Consider the following 23847-nt stretch of genomic DNA (forward strand, 5'->3'; position numbering starts at 1 on the left):
GGGGGGCCACAAACCCTACCCATATAGGATGGTGAACTTAACTGATAAATTGTGTTCTGACTGCTTCACTAACCAGCCATTTCCTTCTCTCCCTCTCCTTGCACCTGACACACAACAATATTGAAATTAGGCCAATTAATAACCCTACAGTGGCCTCTTAAGTATTCAAGTGAAAGGAAGAATTGCCCATCTCACTTTATATCAAAAGCTAAAAATGATTAAGTTTAGTGAAGGAAACGTGGAAAGCCAAGATACGCCAAAAGCTGGGCCTCTTGCACCCATTAGCCAAGATGTGAATGCAGAGGAAAAGTTCTTGAAGGAAAAAGTGCTACTGCAGTGAATACACGAATGATAAAGCAAAACAGCCTTATTGCTCATGGGGAGAGTTTTAGTGTTCTAGACAGGATCAACCAACCACATTACCTTATGCTAAAATCTCTTGCAGAGCAAGGCCCTAACTCTTCAATGCTATGAAGGGTGGGAGAGGTGAGGAAGCTGCAGAAGAAAAGTTCAAAGCTAGCAGAGGTTGGTCAGGGGGTTTAAGGAAAGGCAATGTCTCCATAACATAAAAGTACAAATCAAAGCAGCAGGCTATCTAGAGGATCTAGCTAAGATGATTAATGAAGGTGGCTACACTAAACATTTTCAATCGATTGAAACAGGCTTCCATTGGAAGAAGATAACTTCTAGGACTATTATAGCTAGAGAGAAGTCAATCCCTAGCTTCAAAGGACGGGCTGACTTGTCAGGGGCTAACGCTCTAGTGACTTTAAGCAGAAGCCAATGCTCATTTACCGTTCCAAAAAATCCTAGGGCCCTTAAGAATTATGCTAGGAACACCTGGGTGGCTCAGTCAGTTGAGAGTCTGACTTCGGCTCAGGTCATGATCTCAGGGTCCTGGGATTGAGCCCCGCATCGGGCTCTGCACTCGGTGTGGAGTCTGCTTGTCCCTCTGCCCCTCCCCGTGCTCACTCTCTCCCTCTCAAATAAATAAGGTCTTTAAAAAAAAAAAAGAAGAATTATGCCAGGCACCTGGGTGGCTCAGTCGGATAAGTGTCTGCCTTTGGCTCAGGTCATGATCCCAGGGTCCTGGGATTGAGCCCTGCATGGAGCTCCCTGCTCAGCAGGGAGTCTGCTTCTCCCTCTGCCTCTGCCCTCCCACCTGCTCATGCTCTCTCTCTCACGCACTCTCAAATAAATAAAATCTTAAAAAAAAAAGAATTATGTTAAATCTGCTCTGTGCTCTATAAACAGAACAACTAAGCCTGGGTGACAGTACCTCTGTTTATAACATGGTTTGCTAAATATTTTAAGCACCTGCTGAGACCTGTTGGGAAAAGAAAAATTCATTTCAAAATACTACTGACAAAATATTACTGACAGTACATTACATTGACAATGTACCTGGTCACTCAGGAACTCTGATGGAGATACACAGTCAGATGAATGTTATTCTCATGCCTGCTACCACAACATCTATTCTGCCCCATGGATCAAGGAGTCATTTCGACTTTCAGGTCTTATTTAAGAAACATTTTGAAAGGCTGTAGCTGTCTTATGATTCCTCTGATGGATCTGGGCAAAGTAAATTGAAAACCTAAAAAGGATTCACCATTCTAGATGCCATGAAAAGCATTCATGATTCACGAGGAGAAGTCAAAAGACCAACATTAACAGGAGTTTGGAAGAAGTTCATTCCAACCCCCATGGATGATTTTGAGGGGCTCAAGACTTCAGTGGAGGAAGAAATTGCAGATGGGGTGGAAACAGCAAGGAGCCTGAGGATGGGACTGAATTGCTGCAATCTCACAACAAAACTTGAACAGATGAGGAGATGCTTCTTATGGATGAGCTAAGAAGGTGGGCTTCTTGAGATGGAATCTACTGGTGAAGATTGTTGAAACGACAAAAGGTTTAGAATATCTCATAAACTTAGTTGATGGAACAGCAGCAGGGTTTGAGAGAATCCATTCCAATTTTGAAAGAAGTTCTACTGGGGCACCTGGGTGGCTCATTCGGTTCAGCTCAAGTCATGATCCCAGCGTCCTCAGATCAAGCCCCTCATTGGGCTCTCCGCTCAACGGGGAGTCTGCTTCTACCTCTGCCCCACCCCCTGCCCGGGCTCTCTCTCACTTTGTGCACTCTCTTTCTCAAATAAATAAATAAAATCTTTAAAAAAAAAAAGAAAAAGAAAGTTCTGTGGGTAAAACACTATCAAACACCATCACATGCTAGAGAAATCATTCCTGAAAGGAAGAGTCAATCGATGCTGCAAGCTTAATCGTCTTATTTTAGGAAATTGCCCCAGCCACCCCAGCCTTCAGCACCCACCACCCGGATCAGTCAACAGCCATCAACATTGAGGCAAGACCCTTGCTGAGAGCTCAAATGATAGTTAGCATTTTTTAGCAATAAAGTATTTTTTAATTGTGTACATTAGTTTCTTTAGACATAATCCTATAGAACACTTAACTACAGTATAGGGTAAACATAATTTTTATATGCCCTGGGAAACCAAAAAAATCATTTCATTAGCTTTGTTGCAATACTCGCTTTATTGTGGTGGTCTGGAAACCAAAATTCTCCAAGGTATGCCCGTGTATGAAAGCTGATTTTGAAAAAAGAAAGGAGTAACAGTAAAAGAAAGGTACATTACTTGTTGATATAATAGAATTAATCAATAGAATCTCATTTTCTCACCTACCAATATGATAGATATAAAATTCTCTGGAAGCCGTCTACTTATAACTATGGGGCTAGCTCCTTTAGCTGTTACCAGGAGTATAAACAATAAGAATGAAACAAGGTGAGATATTTTATAGTAACACATCCAGTTGAACAGCTTTCAAAATACCTGCTTAACTGCACATCAGTAGGGACAAACTAAAAATCAAAAAGAAGCATCCAGTGAATTCTAGAGTATTTGGAATAACAAGTCATTTGAAAGAATGCTGAAGAAGATCTCTATCAAGTTTTGCTCAGGTCTTGCATGAATATTTTTACACCTTGTGGATAATTTTTTAAAAAGAATGTTGCTATGAGCAAGCCGTTCCCAAATTGAATGCAAAATTTCAAAGGGTTAATTATTTTATCAAAACAAGTTTTAATGAGACAAGAAAAGGGCGGCGCCTGGGTGGCTCAGTCAGTTAAGCGTCCAACTCTTGATTTGGGGCTCAGGTCATGATCTCAGGGTAGTGAGATCCAGCCCAGCATCGGGCTCTGTCCTGGGCCTGGAGCCTGCTTAAGATTCTCTCTCCCTCTCCCTCTAGGCTTCCCCACCATTAGTTAATTCATTCATTCATTCATTCATTAAAAAGAAAAGGGGGTGGAGACAAAAAAAAAAAAAAAAGGAATGAAAGGGTCCCATTTGCCGAAGCGTGCCTTAACATTGCAGAAAAAAAAGCAATTTCTGGGGTGCCTGGGTGGCTCAGTTGGTTAAGTGTCTGCCTTTGGCTGAGGTCATGATCCTGGGGTCCTGGGATAGAGCCCCACATCAGGCTCCCTGCTCAGTGGGGAGCCTGCTTCTCCCTCTCCCTCTGCCTGCCCCTCCCCCTGCTTGTGCTCTCTCTCCCTGTGTCAAATAAATAAATAAAACCTTAAAAAAAAAAAAAAGCAATTTCACCTTTGGACACCACTTCAGTAAAGGCTGTCAAATATGTCTTATTCAATCCTAACAGCACTGTTAGGTTGGTGAGTTCACTCGTGTTTTACATCAATTTAACAGCTGAGGTAAGGTTAAAACATCGTCCCAATCGCTAACAAATGGCTGCAGAGCTGGAATTCAAGGCCAGATCTGCTGAGTGCCCAGAGCCTCCAAGCTGGCTGGAGCCCCTGGGTCACATCCGGTTTTTTTTAAGGCAATCAGTTAAAAAAAATACAAAAAACTACCCCCCCCAATGCTGAATGCGTTAAATATTTATATTTAACAAGTTATTGTTTAGAGCACGAAGTATTTCAATAGAATCTGACTATTCCAAGATAAGGGCAGGATGTCCACAAGGACATTTGTGGTCCCGTGATAAGGCAAACTGGATGTCATCTTTCATCTTTTAATTTGTCCGTTTATCTGGGCACCTGCATGTCTAATCTCATTTGGAAAGGTCAAAAGCCTAAACTCCATCCCTTTGTGAATGTGGATGGCCGCCGGGCACCATGGCCCCCAGCCGCCACCACCCCTGCCCAGCCCGAGGTCTCTCCGGAACTGCGACCGAACAGCCCCGGGGCCTGCCGAGCCCCATAGACAGACAGGCGACTGGCTGCACAGTGAGGACCACACACGCTGTCGTTGCAGCGTCCTGGACCCAGAACTCCATGGCAACAGCGGCTCTCGGCGCCGGAGGATTGCCACGTCCTCCCGGTCACACGATCCCACAGGGGAATGGGCTTCGGGCTTTCCTCGTTCAGCAGATTCAGCAGCATTTTCAGTCCTCCGGGTCTTGTGAACCCGGGGGCGTTTCCAGTTTCAGAATTAAAGAGACGAAAGGGAGCCGGGGTCACGTGGCCCCTATGGCAAGGCCCCAGGAGGCTCCGAAAGAGGACTCGCTCCGCCGGCGAGCACTGGGCGTGAAGCCAAGCAGAGCGGGGGTGGGGGGCCACTGTGGCCCCCAGGCCCCGCAGAGCCCACCCCGCGCGGGAGACCCGCAGCCCCGCCCCCGCCCCGGGAACGCCCCGCCTCGCGCCCTAGGCCCCGCCCCCGGAGAGCCAGCCCCCCTCCCCGCCCCACCTCCTTAGCAACCAGAGGGACGCTTTCCCCTTAGCAACCAGTGCTGCCCGCAGCATGGCTGAAGAGGAAGCCACGGAGAAAGTTATCCGGATCCAGAGGGTGTTTATAAACCTGCTGGATTCATACAGCAGCGGGAACATCGGGAAGGTGAGCAGCGGCCGGTCAGAGTAGATAGAGCCCCAGCCCCCAGCCCCCGGTCCCCCGCCCCTGGGTTCCCGAGCCCCCGAACCCAGCGAGGGTCTGCGCCACGGGACGCTGTCAGGGCCTCCCCTAGAGGAGGGTCCCTCGTCCTGGGCACCAGTTCGCACGCAGAGCCCCAGCTGGAAGCCCAGGTGTTTGGAGATCGCCGGCCCAGCGCTGGGTCCTCCCCGTTAATGAAAGGAAACTGAGGCTCAGAGGGAGAAAGGGACTTGCCCCAGATCACATAGCAAGTTGGGGGCCGGACCTGGACGCAGAGCCCAGGTCTCCGGCCGCCTAACTGGGCTCTCCTCACCCACCACCACCGCATCTGAAGCAGACATCTGACAGGTAAGTCCAGTGGTTATGTCGCCTAACCAAGCATATTCATTCATCCATGCCTTGCACAGACATTTTGAGGGTCTATTATGTGCCAGGCACTGTTCTGGGCCCTGAGTCCCGCTAAACTTCCCCACTCTTCATTGTTAGTCCTGGGAAATGAGGATATTCTAAAAGAGGATCCTGAGACCCTTCGTCTTCAAATACTCAGTAGTCAAAAGAAAGCCCTAATTTCATCACTTCCCTGAGCAAGACTCATTCATCTGACTTCTACCCTCTGGAGCTACCCAGAAGTGTAACCTCACCCTGGGCAGACTGCTGTGAGGCTAATGGTCGCACTTTCAGACAGCGCATGCTCCCCGAATTAGGATGTGGCTGCAGTGCATGCCATCTCTACTCGTTTCCTAGCGATCACGAATTACCACGAACTGGGTGGCTTAAAACAGCCGGGTTTATTCTGTCTCAGTTCTGGAGGCCAGAAGCCCAAAATCAAAGTGTTGGCAGGGCTGGTTCCTTCTAAAAGCTGTGAGGGAGATTCTGCTTCATACCTCCCTCTCTCGTAGCACCTGGTGCTTGCCAGAAGTTCTTGCATCCCTTGGCTTGTAGACTCATCACTCCAACCTCTGCCTCTGTCTTCCCATGGTGTTCTCCTCAAGTATCTCTGTGTCCCAATTTCCCTCTTTTTAGGACACCAGTCATTGGATTAGAGCCCATTCTAATCCAGTATGACCGCATTTTAACTTGATTACATCTGCAAAGACCCTATTTCCAAATGGGGGTGGGGAGTAGGGGGCCACTACTCAACCCAGTACACCATCTAAAGTTGATCAGTAAAAAAATATATAGATTTAGATAGTTAATTTATATGTAAAATAGTATATTTTATATCTGGCATGCAATAATATATATGTTAGTATATGTGATTGTGTTGTTAAAAAGGAAGCCACAAGGCCCAAGGTGGAGTCATTTGCCAGGACAGCAAACCAAGACTTCACTGTAGTTTTCAACCTCTCTAGGAGTGGAATTTTAAGACAATCAGTCTGGAATTCTCTGGATGACATCAATGAGGTTATCTGTCACAGGGCTCTCTCCATTCCCCAAAGGAAGATGAGGTAATCTGCATAAGACCCCCCTTCCCTAAGGGAAGGTGACTTTCCTAAAACAATCCTTTCTTTTTTTGCTAATAACTCCTCACCCCACCCACCTTCCCATAAAAACCTTCCATTTTGTGCAGCTTCTCAGGGCTCCCATCTACTTGCTAGATGGGATTGCTGTTCAATTCATGAATCACTTAGTAAAGCCAATTAGATCGTCAAATATTCTCAATTGAATCTTGTTTTTTAACAGTATGTACGGTGTATATGATATGTATCTACTAGGAGAGACTAAAAACACATGATATATCTTCCACATTACTAGAAAATAGAGGAGAGGGACAGAGAAAGGACAAGGACACAATTGGAAAAAATACGTAACAAAATAAGTTTATTTAAAGAAAGGAAGCATTAAAAAGACAGGTGTAGCATGAAGTGATTTATGTCTTTCAAGAAGATAGATACAAATATAGAGAAAATAGGTAGATAGACAGGTAGATAGAGAAATAAATAGAGATGATCTGTATGCAGAAAATGTCTCAAAATAGGGGTGCCTGGGTGGCTCAGTCGGTTGAGTCTCCAACTCTTGATCTCAGGGTCACGGGATCGAGCCCCACGTCAGGCTCTGAGCTCAGAGGGGAGTCTGCTTGAGATGCTTTCTCTCTCTCTCTCTCTGCCCCTCCCACAGACGATAAGTAATTTTTTGAACAACCACGGTATTTAGGTGTGTGATAGGTACTTTAAAAGAAAGAGAGTAGAAGATTGGCTGGTGAGAGAGGGCGGCTGCTTAGGGTCTCAGGAAAGGGCTCTCCTTAAAGCTGCCCCTTACCCTCACACCCCAGGATGAGGATCAAGCCAGAGGAGCTGGTTCTCAGGGCACAGCAGAGACAAAGGTGCTAAGGTGAGAGTTGGAGGACAGAGAGGTGAGGGTGCAGGGAATCAGGCCCCAGGACAGCAGGCCCAGGGCCCAGGGCCCACGAGACTTGGCGGCCCACAAACATGTCTTAATCTCTTTTAAAATCAGAAGGAAGCAAATGAAATTTTAGAGTCAAAGATGGTGGGTCTTTATGGCAATAGTCTTTATGGCAACAGTCTTTAGGTCTTTATGGCAACAGTCACAAAATATAATTTTTAATTTTTTTTTTCTTGGAGGAAAGGACCCATGAAAGTCTGAAGGTGGCCTTGCTCAGCAGCTCACTGGTGCCCCACGTGTGGTCAGCACTCCACTGATTTTTGTTGCATAAATTAACAAAGGAGAATCAAACACAAAGTGGAAGGTGGTGTGGGAGATGCAAACGGGGAGGAACAAGCAGGCTCCGTGCAGAGCACAGAGCCCAACAAGGGGCTCGATCTCACTACCCTGAGATCAGGACCTGAAATGAAATCAAGAGTTGGATGCTTGACCCACTGAGCCACCCAGGTTCCCCCCTGGATTACATTAAAAAGGGAGGGGACCTGATTGGGATTAGGAGGGTGGGAGGCAAGAGAATTTAACCTTTTTCTCTACCCCCTTTTGAGCTCTGGTTATTTTTTTTACAGCATAATATTTTTTTTAAAAGATTTTGTTTATTCATTTGAGACACAGAGATACAGAGAGAGAGAGCACGAGCAGGGGGAGAGGCAGAGGGAGAGGGAGAAGCAGGCTCCCCGCTGAGCCAGGAGCCCGATGTGGGGCTCCATCCCAGGACCCTGGGACCACGACCCGAGCCGAAGGCAGCCGTTTGACCACCTGAGCCACCCAGGCACCCCTACAGCATGATATTTTTAGAACAAAAGATTTTCTTTTAGTTTGTAGAGATCTTTTCCAAAAGCTTATCAATAACAGAATTTTTTGGTTATTCCTTGACTCATGTGGACATCTAGTTCTGAAATTTTAGGGAATTACTGTTCTCCATACCAATCAACACGGGACTGAGAATATGAAGCATATAAAAGAAATGGAGGCTGGGTCTCTAGTCTTCAGGCTCCCCGCCCAGCTGGGCAAAGCCACCTGCCCCCCTGCCCCCGCCCCCCAACTCATCCCTGGGGGGGAGTAGGGTGGCCGTGGGGTCCATGTGCTGCCTTGGGGATCAGGAGGTCCGACTGCACCCCCTCCCTGCCCATGCAATCTTGGGCAAGTTCCTTAGAGCCGGGCATCAATGTCCTCAACTGTGAAATGGGGTAATAAAATTGACTGTGTATGTTTGAGGGAGAAATGAAAATATATATGGCATACTTGGTAGAGATAGAGTCCCATAAGCGGTTGAACCTGACAAGCTTGCATCACTAACTCAAAATGATTGTTATCAAAATAAATGAGGTGGGACTTCCGGTTTGTTTGGGGTTTTTTTGTATGTCTTTCCTCCCAAGGTGTGATAATGTCATGACTACTTACATAATGTTTAACATGTAAATTAAAATCATTCTTATTTATATATAAATAATTATATATGTTTAAGTATATATATATTATATATATATATATATACTCTTTAACGTGACATATATATACACATTACATATGTATACATATATATACTCTCTTTAACATGACATATATATATACACATTACATATATATACATATATATACTCTTTAACTCTTTAACATGACATATATATACACACATTACATATATATACATATATATATACGCTTTAACTCTTTAACATGACATATATATATATATACATTACATATATATATATATATATATATATATACTCTTTAACTCTTTAACATCACATAAACCACTCCCAAGGATAACTTCTGTAAAATAAAAAACAATATTTTGCCAACTTGATTCTTTTTCTTGTTTTTTTGTTTTTTTGAGAGAGAGAGCATGAGCCAGCAAGGTGATGGGGGAGGGACAGAGGGAGAGAGAAAGAGGGAGACTCTTAAGGAGGCTCCATGCCCCCAGCAAAGAGCCCGGTGGAGGGCTGGATCTCATGACCCTGAGAGCATGACCTGAGCTGAAATCAAGAGTCAGACACTTAACAGACTGAGCTACCCAGGCGCCCCTCTTTGGGTTTTGTTTGTTTTGGTTTGTTTTGGTTTGGTTTGGTTTGATTTTTTTGTTTGTTTGTTTTTTGCCAGCTTGATTCTATTTCATTCTTCAATAAGGTAGCCACTGGCCCCTTGCGGCCATAGAACATTTCAATGTGGCAAGTCCAGATGGAGGTGTGCCCGCCCTCAGTGTAAAATGCACACTGAATTTCAAAGACTTAGTATAAGCAAAAAGGAATATAAAAGATCTAATTAATAATTTTATATGGATTACATGTGAAATTAGTAATATTTTGAATCTGTTGGGTTAAATAAAACATTATTTAAATTCATTTCACTGGTTTCCTTTTATTTCTGTTAATGGGGCTGCTAGCCAGTTTAATTTACCAGAGAGGATAGCATGACATTTCTCCATTTCTATTAGGCAAGACCAACATGGTGACTGCAGCCCTGCCCAGCCACATATCCTTGCCACATCCTTTAAGCTCTCTGAGCCTGGGTTCCTCATCTATAAAACAGAGCGTCGTAATAGTACCCACCTCACTGTGTTACCGCGGTTATTGCTAATTTCAGTGAACTACCACCACCGTATAACCCACTGGCTGTGCGCGTCTTGTACCTCTAGCGAGCCCTCCAGAAAGGTCAGTTTTTAGAATCCTTTCACTGGCTGCCCTCACTCTACGTTGTTCTTAGTATTTTCTTAGTAAATTTATGTTTTCTTGCAGTTTCTGTCTAACTGCGTAGTCGGGGCTTCCCTTGAAGAAATTACAGAAGAAGAGGAAGAAGAAGATGAAAATAAGTCAACCATGCCGGAAGCCTCATCAGCCAAACTGAAGGAAGGCACCTTCCAGATTGTGGGCACGCTCTCCAAGCTCGAAAGCGTCCGGCCTGACTTTGCCGTGGAGACATACAGTGTAAGTCCAGGTCGCTTTTGCTAATAGACCAAGGGCAGAGTCACCTCGAGCTCCATCACCTTCACAATGCGCTCTTCTTTTTTTTTTTTTAAGATTTTATTTATTTATTTGACAGAGAGAGACACAGCGAGAGAGGGAACACAAGCAGGGAGCGGGGAGAGGAAGAAGCAGGCTTCCCGCTGAGCAGGGAGCCCAATGCGGGACTCGATCCCAGAATCTTGGGATCATGACCCGAGCCAAAGGCAGACACCCAACCGACTGAGCCACCCAGGCGCCCCACAGAGCACTCTTATTCTTTGCTTCTTCTCCCGCAAACATGGGTGGGGAGAAGGTGAGGGGCAGGTCGAGGCAGGTCTTTCTCCTCTGATGGAGAACAATCACTGTTTTCACTTCAAATGTGCCTTGCCTGGAGCAAAGAATTTAAATTAGATTTTCTTAGAAGGGATGGATCTAATCTGTATTTCAGACTCATAAAATTTCTGAACTTTGGGCACCTGGGTGGCTTAGTTGGTTAAGCGTCCGACTCTTGATTTCGGCTTGGGTCATGATTCAGGATTGTGAGATCGAGCCCCACGTCGGGCTCTGTGCTGTGTGCGGAGCCTGCTTAAGATTCTCTCTCTCCCTCTCCCTCAGCACCGCCCCTAAAAATTTTTTTTCTAAGCTGTGTTTAAAATGCATTCTACCCTCCATTCCCCAACGACCCTGGGCCATGGTGGGTGCTCAAAAACCTCCTTTGGTAATAAACCACTCAGTAATAACATATCATTAGGTTGCTGTCTTATTGAGAAACAGTGCTCCTGTTGTGGAAAACCCACCTGTGTGCTCTGGAGCTGAAATATAACACGAAGATAGAGTTTGGGGATAAAGAGGAGCGACAGTTTTATTACTTTGCCAGGCAAAGGAGGCTGCAGCAGGCCAGTGCCTTCACAACTGCAGACCCTGCCAGTGAAAAAATGGGCAGAAGACGGGAATAGACATTTTTCCGAAGACGGCATACAGATGGCCAGCAGACACATGAAAAGATGCTGAACTTCGCTCATCTTCAGGGCAATACAGGTCAAAACCACAATGAGGTGTCACCTCACACCTGTCGGAATGGCTAAAACGAACAACTCAGGAAACAACAGATGTTGGCGAGGATGCGGAGAAAGGGGGAGCCTCTTACACTGTTGCTGGGAATGCAAGCTGGTGCGGCCAGTCTGGAAAACAGTATGGAGGTTCCTCAAAAAGTTAAAAATAGAGCTACCCTACAACCCAGCAATTGCACTACTGGGTATTTACCCCAAAGATACAAACGTAGGGATCTGAAGGGGCACCTGCACCCTAATGTTTATAGCAGCAATGTCCGCAATAGCCAAACTATGGAAAGAGCCCACATGTCCATCAACCGGTGAATGGATAAAGAAGATGCGGTATATATACACTGTAATATTACTCAGCCATCAAAAAGAATGAAATCTGGCCGTTTGCAACGACGTGGGTGGAACTAGAGGGTATTATGCTAAGTGAAACAAGTCAGTCATAGACAAATACCGAATGATTTCACACATAGGCGGAATTTAGGAAACAAAACAGATGAACATATGGCAAGAGAAAAAAAAAAGAGAGGGAAGCAAACCATAAGAGACTCTCAACAATAGAGAACAAACTGAGGGTTGCTAAAGAGGAAGTGAGTCGGGGGGATGGGCTAGATGGGTGATGGGTATCAAGGAGGGCGCTTGTTAGGATTAGCCCGGGGTATTATGTGTAAGTGATGAATCACTAAATTCAACAAATGAAACTAATATTACACAGTATGTTAACTAACTAGAATTTATATAAAAACTTGGAAAAAAAATAAACCAAAACAAAACAGAAAACCAAACACTGCAGACACACCCGGGGGAAAAGGCTGAGAGGTTTTACAAGAAAATACAGGATCTGAGTGGTTTCGCGTAGAATCCGGTTGGTGCTGCCATCCTCGCCCCTCCCGTCTTCAAGGTGGTCTCCTGCCTGGCCCGGCCCGGCCATCCGCATCTCCGTTACTAAGGATACACTGAGGTCCCCAGGATGTCAATATCGGTGTCCAGTTCCTGGAACAAAGGATTCTACAGAAAAGCAAGTGAAGGGGGGAGGGGGAGGCTTCAAGAATGAAAGGGAGAAATGTGTTCAGTTTAAAGTCAAGCCTCGCTGAAGCACTAGCGTGTCCATCTTAATTTCTGCGCATCTTTACCTTTCTCTAGCGGTTTCACTGCTTCCCCCGTGACACATGCTACCCAATCCTCACCCTGCCACATTTGCATACCTCCGAGAGGGGCATCCCTCTCACCACCCTGCCTGCCGCTCTTCAGACCCTACCATACAGCTTTGCACACACCGCACTGCGCAACAGCCTTTCCTCTTCCAACCCCACCTAGTCCTATTCATCCATCGGGATTTGACTCAGGATGTCACCTCCTCCAGGAAGCCCTCAGGGATTTCTACTTCTACACTCCCTGTTTCGATACTGAGCTCTTTTCTTTGACTCCCATAGCACCTTTACCTGCCTACATCATCACACCTGTCACACTTCATGGTTATTGTCTGTCTCTTGTGGGTGGCCCGGACTACAACTATCAGCCCCTTGAGAATAGACACTGCACCTGACTTTTTCTCCTGCTCATCTGTGCATCTTTGGCCCTGAGCACATCGACTGGCAGAAAGTAGCCCTCAATAAAACACTTGTGAAATGAATGAACAAGTCCCCTCCCGCCATCCGAGGAAACTTTCTCCACCACTTACCCGCTTTCACACTCTCCAGGGGCTTTGCTCACCACCGGCTTCTTTCTTTCCGCCTATCCACGCGCTCCATGCTCACATCTTTCCAAGTGTCGAAAACACTGCATGTGGCTTCCCTGCTGAATACCCCCTGGCCCCGGGCCACCACTGCCACATTCGCCAGCCTCACTCCTGCCCTCCCGGCCACTTGGGAGTCCCGTGCCCGCAGGCTCTGCCCCCACCACATCATAGGAAATGCCCTGGCCAGTGTCACCACGGAGCTCCTAATTCCCAAAGTCCTGTCTTCCCTGGCTTTCCAGGGGAAAGTCTTCTTCCCCCTTCTGCAGCCTCCACAGCCTCACTTCCCGTGTGCATCTGAGGCTCCCTTTAAATGCCGTTTTCCCCAGAGCCCCCTCCTTTCTCTTAATGGATGTCCTTCCTCAATCTTATCCAGTCCTATGGCTTGAGCTCCCCCATAGGATCCAATGCCTTTCAAATCTGTCACCAACCCTGTTGACCTCCAAATCCAGCTGCCCTCTAGTGCGTTCCCCCCAGACGTCCTGCCAGCACTTCTGAATCAATATGCCCCAAATTAAATTAATCACACTCCTCTGCAAAACCCCTCTGCCTTTTAGACACCTTGTTTTTATTAAGGACCTTGCTCTCTCTATCACTTTGGGCTGTTTGGGGGCTGCAAGCGCTAGGGAAATGTGGCAACGCACACTGGCTTTGCAAATAAGGAAATTCTTCAGTTTATGTGGCTGGTGGTCTCAAGGAAGATGCAGTTTCAGGGCTGGTGTGATCCAGGGGCTGCTGCTGCTTTTCCTGCCCCTTCCTGGGCTCTGCCTCCCCATAAGGGTGACTTCAGTCTCAGGCTGGCAGCAAGACAGCAACAGTCTCGAGCCTTATAATCACAAACAGCAACATCTGTAGCCTCCAGACTGTGGAACATGAATTTCCGTTGTTGAGCCATTCAGTTTGTGACACTAAGTAACAGCCCTCGGAAATGAGTATAGCTGGACGCCAAAGGCTGTAGGGAACCGGGCTGGGGAAACTGGCTGTCCGCACGGTTGGGTTTAACGGTGATGCATTAACCCTGCCAGGGTAGTCCTCTCTATATGGACAGGCACTCACTTTGCTTTTGTTCTTTAACCAAGTTACGTGGTAAGAGATCACGTCTGGCCTGAAATGTTCTGCTTTAATGCAACTGGTCAAGGAACTGTGGGGAATATCTGCCCCTCAGGATAACTGGACTAACAGCGAGTGCAAATCCTGGTTTGGAAATGCAGGGTCCTCTGATGGTTATCATAATACCCGCCCCAGGTAGGGCACTCCTAGGAAACCTGCCAACATCCACACAGGAAGGAATAACTATTTAAAACATGACGATCACCAAAGTTACTTTTGTCTAATGTAAGAATTTTATATTTTTACCCATTAAAAGTTTCTGTATTTTTCAAATATTCCCAACTGTCAACTGTAATAAGGCACCTTACATCTACAAAGAGGACCAATTAATCCCATCTTGAGGATTCTGAAACAATCCTCATTAATCACTCATCAGCCCTTGTGAGTGACTCATGATATATAATGGCTCGAATAATCTTGCGCAGAGTTGGAGTTAGTTTCAAATGCCTCACACATTTTCTTTCAGTGGGTCGTAAACCTTCCCTTGAGGTTTAAACAGCATGCAGAAATAGTACCTAAGATCATTATGCAATTTTTTAATCATCTGTTCTCAGCTATTTCCATAAACTTATTTGTTACTTGGAAACTACACACAGAAGAGAGCCAAAATTTCATTTTAAATAGAAATCCTGCAACTGTTTCCTGTAGGACCCTTCATCTGCAGTGTATCTCATTTGGAAACTCATTCCGGCTAAATGTTAAGGTTAGCTGCTCACAACAAATGACTGTCAACTCTCTTTTTCAGACCATCTCTCGAGAAGACCTTCTCATGCGCCTCCTGGAGTGTGACGTCATCGTTTATAACATCACTGAGAACCCACAGCAAGCAGAGGAGGCCATCTGGGCAGTCTCTGGTCAGTGAAGCGCTCTCTTCTCTCTCCAAAAGCGGCACTTTTGCGCAACTTCCTTACCCTTAGAACCATCTAATGACCACGAGGCAAATTACTGCCACGGGGAAACCGATCTGAGACGGAATATGAAACGTGAAATGAAATCAAGCTAATGAAGATGCCTTTGGATTGTGTTAAAGATAAGGGGAGGCCTAGGAAAACCTTCAGGAGTTTATTTGAGCAAAAACGGATTCAGGAGAGCTCCCACGCTGGAAATGGTTAGGAGCGCTCCACCAACAGGAGCCAGGGGGAGGTCCTACAGGGCAACGCAAGGACATTATTTGATTGGCTATGGCTGAAGCATTTGCCCGACCTGGAAGGGCCTAGTCGCTGTCGTGATTGGTGGTCCTCAGGTTTTGATTTTCTTTTCTTTTTTTGTTTGTTTTTTTAAAGATTTTATTTATTTATTTATTTGAGAGAGAGAGAGAGAGAAAGAGCGCGCACATGAGAGGGGGAGGGCCAGAGGGAGAAGCAGACTCCCCGCTGAACAGGGAGCCCGATATGGGACTCGATCCCGGGACTCCAGGATCATGACCTGAGCCGAAGGCAGTCGCTTAACCAACTGAGCCACCCAGGTGCCCCAGGTTTTGATTTTCTAACCTTGCGGCATTTACAGACCTAGGTTTTGGTTTGCTTATGGGAACTGCTATGGCCTTAGAGCCACCTGAGACTTAATGGCCACCTTGTTGAATTAATTAAACAATGCGTGCTTCCGCAGAATTTTTTTTTTAGGATTTTATTTATTTATTTGACAGAGAGAGACACAGCGAGAGAGGGAACACAAGCAGGGGGAGTGGGAGAGGGAGAAGCAGGCTTCCCGCTGAGCAGGGAGCCCGATGTGGGGCTCGATCCCAGGACTCTGGGCTCACGACCTGAGCCGAAGGCGAAGGCAGACGCTTAACCGACTGAGCCACCCAGGCGCCCCAGAATATAATTTTTTTTTTTTTAAAGATTTTATTTATTTATTTGACAGAGAGAGACACAGCGAGAGCAGGAACACAAGCAGGGGGAGTGGGAGAGGGAGAAGCAGGCTTCCCACCGAGCAGGGAGCCCGATGCGGGGCTCGATCCCAGGACCCTGGGATCATGACCTGAGCCGAAGGCAGACGCTTAACGACTGAGCCACTCAGGCGCCCCCAGAATATAATTTTTTTAATCGTGAAAAGAAACGGTAACTTTCAAAATTCAGCCTGTATTCATCCTACAGGCACTGCTTAAGGAGGTGGGGTTGAATGCATTGGGAAGATACAAAGACAAATGAGACAGAGATTATACCCTCAAGGTCCCTGCGGTCCCACGGAAGAGCTGAAGCACACACGAGGAACTTTAATGCAGGACAGAGGATGGCAGGTTCACAAGAAAGGTATCAAGAGGTGGATGTGCCTTTAAGAGGGGAGGACTTATTTTTGTGAGGATTTGATTCAATTCAACAAATGTCCCCTTGCTATCAGGGGACATCAGCGAGGGCTCGGGGAGAATGCTTGCATGTTTAGAATGCTTTCAAAACTGTAATGAACTGTAAGGACCGCAGGTCTAAGAGAACAAGGTGATGTTTAGCAATTTGGGGCTGTTATGATTCATCTCTCAATTAAGTCGGGAGCAAAAGTGAAAGCTTATCAGCTTATTTGAATCACCGTCCTAGACTAGCAGGACAGCCAAAAAGACACAGAGCACCTTACATTTCGATATTTTTTTCACATTAGTATTTTTGTTTCAGGCAGATTAGAACAGAGGTCAGCAAATTTTTCTGTAAAGGGCCGAAGAGTAAATATTTTTGGCTATTCGAGCCAACTACTGTCGTGTTGTAGCAAGAACGCAGCCACAGACAATATGTAAATGACGGGCTAGGTTCCAATAAAACTTTATTTATAAAAAGAGGCGCTACTTTGCCAACCCTTGAATAAAATCAACAGCAAAGCAATATTTTGGCTTAAATTCAAAGAAATGGAATGCACCCTCAGGAATGCCTGTACCATACTCAGGGAAATGATGGAAAAGTACTGTGCGTTGGATATGTGGGATTCCTCAGGAGTTTAGAATGTTTGATTTCTCTTTTATAACTTTGTGCCTACATTTCATCCAGTGAGAAACAAATCAAAAACACGAACATTGTATCATCTTTTGAAGCAGAGCTTTTTTGAAAAGCCAACTTTCTGCATTTTGTCCCTTTGCAAATATTTACAAATGATGTATAATTGCACCTTCTAAAATAATTGCACCATTTAAAATCGCAATCAGAGCTAACATTTATTGAGTTCTTATTTTGTCAGGCTTTGAAAACTGATTTTTCTATATAATGTATACTTGCAATGTTTAAACATTTTTTTTTCTGAAATAACCCCTGGGACATGTTTTGAAAATTAAAAAGCACAGTAGGGCTGGGGCACCTGGGTGGCACAGTCAGTTAAGCATCTGAGTCTTAATTTCGGCTCAGGTCGTGATCTCAGGGTTGGGAGATCGAGCCTCGCATCGGGCTCACACACAGGGCAGAGTCGGCTTCAGATTCTCTCTCCCTCTCCCTCTGCCCCCCCCACTCGTGCTCTCTCTCTCTCTCTCTCTCTAAAATAAGTAAATAAATCTTTAAATAAAACAAAGTAAAATAAAATAAAAAGCACAGTAGGGCTTAGAATAAAAAGCTATGATTCCTTGCATTTCCCTTCCACTCCATCCCTATGCCCCAAAAGGAACCTCATTTAACCCACTTGTACCTTTTAATGCATAAAAATGCTTGCATGGATGTGCTTTGATTATGAATTTTAGACCTTAGCCACTGCCCTCCTGCTGTGACAGATGAGCTGCAGCTCCTCCTAGGAGCCCCCACTGCCCCTCGAGGGAACATAATGCTTTCCCAGACTTTGACACGGCATCTCCTTTCATGAGCTTTAATATGGAGTGGGTTTTACTGCCTTCCTTCTTCATTCTAATGAAGAGCTTTAAATAACTAAGAAAATTTTGCCTCTCTATTTGGGGGAAAGGTTTTAACTGTTTTACCTCATTTTGGAGAAACAGAGTGTTTGTGTCTGCAAGAAAGTAATAATCAGAGGCCTTCAGCCTGCCATCAGGGTCACCTGGGGGTGGGGCGGACGTGGGCCTGGTGGGGCTTCAATCATTTTGTCCTAGGGGCACCTGGGTGGCTCAGTTGGTTGAGCGTCTGCCTTCGGCTCAGGTCATGATCCCAGGGTCCTGGAATCGAGCCCCATGTCAGGCTCCTTGATCAGCGAGGAGCCTGCTTCTCCCTCTCTCACTCCTTCTGCTTGTGCTCTCTCTCTCTCTCTCTAATATATAAATAAAATCTTAAAAAAAAAAAAAAAGAATTTTGTCCTTTTACTTGATGTGCACAAGCTTAGATTTGGGGTTTGGTTTTTGTTTGGGGCTTTTTTTGTATGTTTGTTGTGGTTTTTTTTTTTAAGATTTTTATTTATTTATTTGAGAGAGCACGAGTGGTGCGGGGGTGGGGGGGCAGAGGGAGAGGGAGAAGCAGGCTCTCCACTGAGCAGGGAGCCTGACACAGAGCTGGGGGTTCGATCTCAGGACCCTGGGATCACAACCTGAGCTGAAGGCAGACGCTTAACAACTGAGCCACGCAGGCGTCCCTGTTGTGGGTTTTTTTTTTTTTTTTTGCAAAGGATATATGTCTTACTTCTTAATAATGTTTTATTAAGTAATTTTAAAATGTTTTTAATTGAAAAGGATTCTCCTGCCTTGCTTTTCACAGCTGCTATCCAAGGAAGACAAGATGACACAAGAAAAAGGAAGCAAGTGTTAGGATTAAGAGAAGCCATTTGCATATAAGGATAAAATGTGCTTGTTCCAAGTGAACAAGGAGATTATTTTAGACCGATTAAAATGATCACAAATGAAAGGATAACCCACTTTGAGGATCTCTAAGTGGGCCAAACAGTCCCAAACTAGGCCAGTCTGAAGCATAGTAGAGCCAAAAGGGCAAAAGGGCAAAATGGAATTGAAGAAGCCATTTTTGTTAATAGAATGAAAATGGAACTAAAATTATCACTTGAGTCGGAGATTAATACATGGACATCGTGTTCTCAGACTTAATTCAGTAATGCTTTCTCACCTTAGGGCCGGACTCCACACGTTCATTGGATTCAGGGTATCAGCCTTTTATTGTTTTGCTTCTTTAGGGAATCAGCTCCTGAGACTAAAAATGTACCATGACAACCGTGTCACTTAGCTCCTCTGACAATTTAATTAGACCTCCCTTTAGATTTTTTTTTTTTTTCTGGAAAATTATACGTCATGAAAAATATTTTAATGGGATCACATGCCGAAAGTATTTAAGGAGATTTAATGCTTCAGTGTGTGGAGAGCCCACCCCCTCCTCCCCTAGAGGTGACAAACCCTTTAGAAATCCGATGTTCATCCTTCCATCCACCACTGTTCTCAATTCCGATCCCTACAGAATGTTCATAATCAGCCATTCCCGCCGTACCCTAGCCCTCCGGCCACGGCCCACAGTGCCTGCAGCATGGGCTGCCCCCCCCCCAGGCCAGGGGGAATGTGAAGGGTGGGCACCCCCCAAATTACTTCCTTCCACAGTGGCGCAAGCTACACAGGACTGCTTTAGGTGAAACCGTCAGGGGGTCTTACCTTTGGATTTGGGGCCTTTGCGGCCCCAGCCCCAACCTTGCTAGGGCCCCCTGCTCCATTCCCCACGCAGCATAGTGGGGAGAGCACAGCCTTTGCAACCAGGCTGCCGAGATCGGACTGTGCCCCCCACCTCTCCTCCATACCTCTGGGCAAACTGCACCCCAGTTCCCTGATCTGCAAAACAGAAATAATAGTAGTACCCATGTCATAATGGTAAGGATGCAGGAAAGGCCGTGAACTGTTCTAGTCCATGCCGGCGAGCATCAGTACTCCCACTGGCCGCCCCCAAAAGTGAAATCACACTGCTACAGCCCAGGAGGCAGGAAGGAGGGTTAAACCTGGGAGCCCAGGCTCAGTAGAGGTCGGGTAGCCGGAGGGAGAGTGCCAAGACCCGTGAGGGCAGGGGGACCGGTCAGGGAAGCACAGAGGTGACGCTTGTCTTAATTTTAAGTCCCACACATGATGGGGAAAACAAGGTCTTTGTGGGTACATATAACTGCTCTACTTTCTGGCCCTACAGCACTGAATGAAGAAGTCAGCCACTTTGAGAAGCGCAAGGTATTTATTTTAGTATCCACGGTGATGACCTGGGCACGATCCAAACCCCTGGACCCTGTAAGTAGTGCACTAGCATTTCCTTTTTTGTTTTTTTTAAATTTTTTTACTGTTATGTTAATCCCCATACATTACATCATTAGTTTTAGATATAGTGTTCCATGATTCATTGTTTGTGCATAACACCCAGTGCTCCATGCAGAACGTGCCCTCAATACCCATCACCAGGCTAACCCGTCCTCCCACCCCCCTCCCCTCTAGAACCCTCAGTTTGTTTTTCAGAGTCCATCGTCTCTCATGGTTCTTCTCCCCCTCCGATTTCCCCCCCTTCATTCTTCCCCTCCTGCTACATTCTTCTTCTTCTTTTTTTCTTTCTTAACATATATTGCATTATTTGTTTCAGAGGTACAGATCTGAGATTCAACAGTCTTGCACAGTTCACAGCGCTTACCAGAACACATACCCTCCCCAGTGTCCATCACCCAGTCACCCCATCCCTCCCACCCCACCCCCCATCCTTTTTTGTTTTTTAATTTTTTTTTTTTTTAAGATTTTATTTATTTATTTGAGAGAGAGAGAGAGAGCACAAGAGGGGGGAGTGGGAGAGGGAGAAGCAGACTCCCTGCTGAGCAGGGAGCCCGATGCGGGACTTGATCCCGGGACTCCAGGATCATGACCTGAGCCGAAGGCAGTTGCTTAACCAACTGAGCCACCCAGGCGCCCAACTTTTTTGTTTTTTAAATAAAGATTTATTTATTTATTTGAGAGAGAGAAAGAGAGTGAGTGACTGGGGAGAAAGGCAGAGGAAGAGGGAGAGAGAGAATCCCAAGCAGACTCCCCACGGAGTGAGGAGCCCAACGTGGGGCTCGATCCTGGGACCCGAGATCATGACCTGAACCGAAATCAAGAGTCAGATGCTCAACCGACTGAGCCACCCAGGCGCCCCTACACTAGCTTTTCCTTTATGCAACCTTTCGCCCTTACTACCTTGTGATCTGTGTGTGGAGAGAACTTTCTACAGTGCACCGTATAATCTTGCCCTCCTGAACCCTGTCCCATTATAAGTGTTGAACAGAAATCAGCGTCTCTAAGCACCTTCAATTCTAAGGGGCTTACTGTGTTATGTGCCACTTAGGAAGGAAAAGATAAAGGATACCTATTAAACCGTAACCATGCTTACTTATCACTTAGACTTCTTATCTGAAAAAGCTCTCTCTTAGACATTTTGAGACCTCTATTTCTGTCCTACACCTTCTCGTGCAGAGATGAAAAGGAAAATAGATGCCCCATAGAGTTGTTATGGGAACCCCCAAACCCCTTCATCTTCAGAGGCCAGGTGTGTGACTCACCCCTACGTCCTGTCTTTGTCCACACAATAACTCAGTATGAAAGCTGCCTCGTGTCATTTACTTCCTTTCCCGTAAAGCGCACGATTATTCCTCTGCAGGAGAGTGTGGACTTAGAGTCGGTCTTCCAGAGCTGTTTACTTTCTTTACGGATATCAGATGTACCTTTACCGTTCTGCCCCAGTGCCTTCGTGCCCGCGAACCACCTTTTCACTTCGGTGCTGAATTACAGTGTGATCTTGTGAAAGACATTTAGAAAGACAGTTCAATGAACAGGTGCAGTGCCTAATTCCATTGGAAGGGATGACAGTATCAGTTGTGCTCAAGGTCACCCAGGTGCCAGTAAGGACGGCGTCGTGCTTCCTGGCTGAGCACCACTGTAAGAAGCTGCTGATCGCAAGGCACATCCTACCTTCAGAGACCAGAATGTGCGGAGGGAAATGGCACATACTAGAATCAATGGAACACATTACTTATAAGGAGGAAATGTGCAGGCACTTATCATACATTGTATCAAAGGCCATTTGTTTGTTTAATCATCTCTCCCTTGGTGAACCAGGAGATCCTTGAGATCGGAGACCTGCGGTTTTCTGTCTTTTTCTGTAAAGTCCACTCACCCACTCCATCTGGCTGCCGTCACCTCAAGGACCAAGCGGGTCATTTGACTCCTGTTCTGGTTCCTTCCCGCAGACTGTCCAGTGAAGTGTCTGCTATAAAACAATCATTGGTCACTTGACCAGCTGCAGGCCTGCCAGGTTGTGCTCCCTCCTTCACTTATATACTAACGCGTACTGAATTCAGCAAAATGGGAATGTATTGGCTCATAACTGGTAAGTCCAAAGGTGGACTTCAGGCACAGCTGGAGCTAGAAGCTTAAACAGTGTCCTCGGAGCTCACTACTCTCTTGCTCTCTTCTGTGGCTTCTTTCCTCCTGAGTAGGCTTCATTCTCAGGGCGGCTCCCCCTCCTGCCGGCCCCCAGCAGCTCCCAGGCTTACATGCCCAGAGCTTCAGTTCCCTTTTCCACTTTGGTCTTGTCCCACCCCAGGACTGGAATATGCTGTGTGTCCAAGTCTTGGGGCCTAAACTCAAGCCAGTCACTGTGGGCAGGGGAACACGGAGCTCAGGCTGGCCAGGCCTGGGGTTATAGACTCACTTCTAGAGGCAGGGGGGATCAGCCCCTAAACTACATGGGCTGAGAGTGGAGAAGAGATGGGTCCCCCAAAAGAAAATGCAGGGAAATGGCTGCCACGTTAGCTCCTATGTCCTGTGGGAAGTCCGAATCCTCTCACTGTGGCTTTAACTTCTATTTCCTCGACAGCTCAGGATGGCTTGAAGTGAGGCTTACGAAGGTATAACTTACATAGAGTACAGGTAACCCTCTTTCCTGGATAGTTCTATGAGTTTTGACAAATACACATGGTTGTGTAACCACCATAGCAATCAAGACAGAGAACCAATTTCGGGGGGTTTCCATCACCCCCCAAAATTCTCTACCCCACACCACACAAAAAGCTCAGTTCCAGATGGAGCACATAATTAAAAGTAAAAACCAACACTTTTTCATTTTTTAAGAAAAATTAATAGAACTTACAGGGGAAGAGTTCTTAAACAGGACCTAGTAATGCTAAATATGACCCCCCAAAATGAATAAATTCAACTGCAGTGGAATGAATGAGGTATTTATCGACAGAAAACCGAAGCTCTGCTCCAAATAAAGATGAACAAGACATGGCAGTTCTGGGCCAGATGGGATCTTGGACTGGACCTATGCTGGAGGGAAAAGCGCTGTAAAGGACATCACTGGGACAGTTGACAAAGTTGGCGCATGGACTGTCGATTGGATAAAATTATTTACATCAATATTAAATTTCCTGAATTTTATCACCGTACTATGGTTTCGTGGGAGAATGTGCTTAGGAGATACGCACTGAAAAGTTAAGAGAAAAGGGGCACAGGGTATGCAACCTGCTCTCAAATGGTTCAGAAAAAAGAAATAACGTGTGCATGCTGCGGGGAAATATAATTAGAAACAAAGTCTTCACCCAACCCGGAAAATCCCTCCACAAGGGAGGAGAGAAAGAAAACAGCTTTATTACTTAACAAGCATTAAAATGGAATGTCATGCACGTCGTGGGCAGTCCGCTAAGAGATTGCAAAGATAGAAGGAAATCTCACCTTCTTCTATAGCCAAGCAGATTCTGTCCATTGCATACATGTTTCCTGATAAACAACAACTAGTTCTTGAGTAAGGGGACTTGACAGCGTCATCTGTCACAGATAGTCCGTCCTAG

General features: G+C 45.9%; 1 protein-coding gene across 1 annotated transcript in view; it reads left to right on the plus strand.

Moving 5' to 3' along the window:
• Positions 1-4763: 4763 nt before the first annotated feature.
• AK7 (adenylate kinase 7) overlaps positions 4764-23847 on the plus strand; it is a 67785-nt gene continuing 48701 nt past the window's right edge. The window contains exons 1-4 of the mRNA XM_036104710.2: positions 4764-4870; positions 10045-10233; positions 14903-15011; positions 20175-20269. Of these exons, the coding sequence (XP_035960603.1) occupies positions 4778-4870; positions 10045-10233; positions 14903-15011; positions 20175-20269 (486 nt within the window). The 5' untranslated portion in view covers positions 4764-4777. The remainder of the gene's footprint in view (positions 4871-10044; positions 10234-14902; positions 15012-20174; positions 20270-23847) is intronic.

Source organism: Halichoerus grypus, chromosome 8 (assembly GCF_964656455.1).
Source record: "Halichoerus grypus chromosome 8, mHalGry1.hap1.1, whole genome shotgun sequence".
Lineage (NCBI taxonomy): Eukaryota > Metazoa > Chordata > Mammalia > Carnivora > Phocidae > Halichoerus > Halichoerus grypus.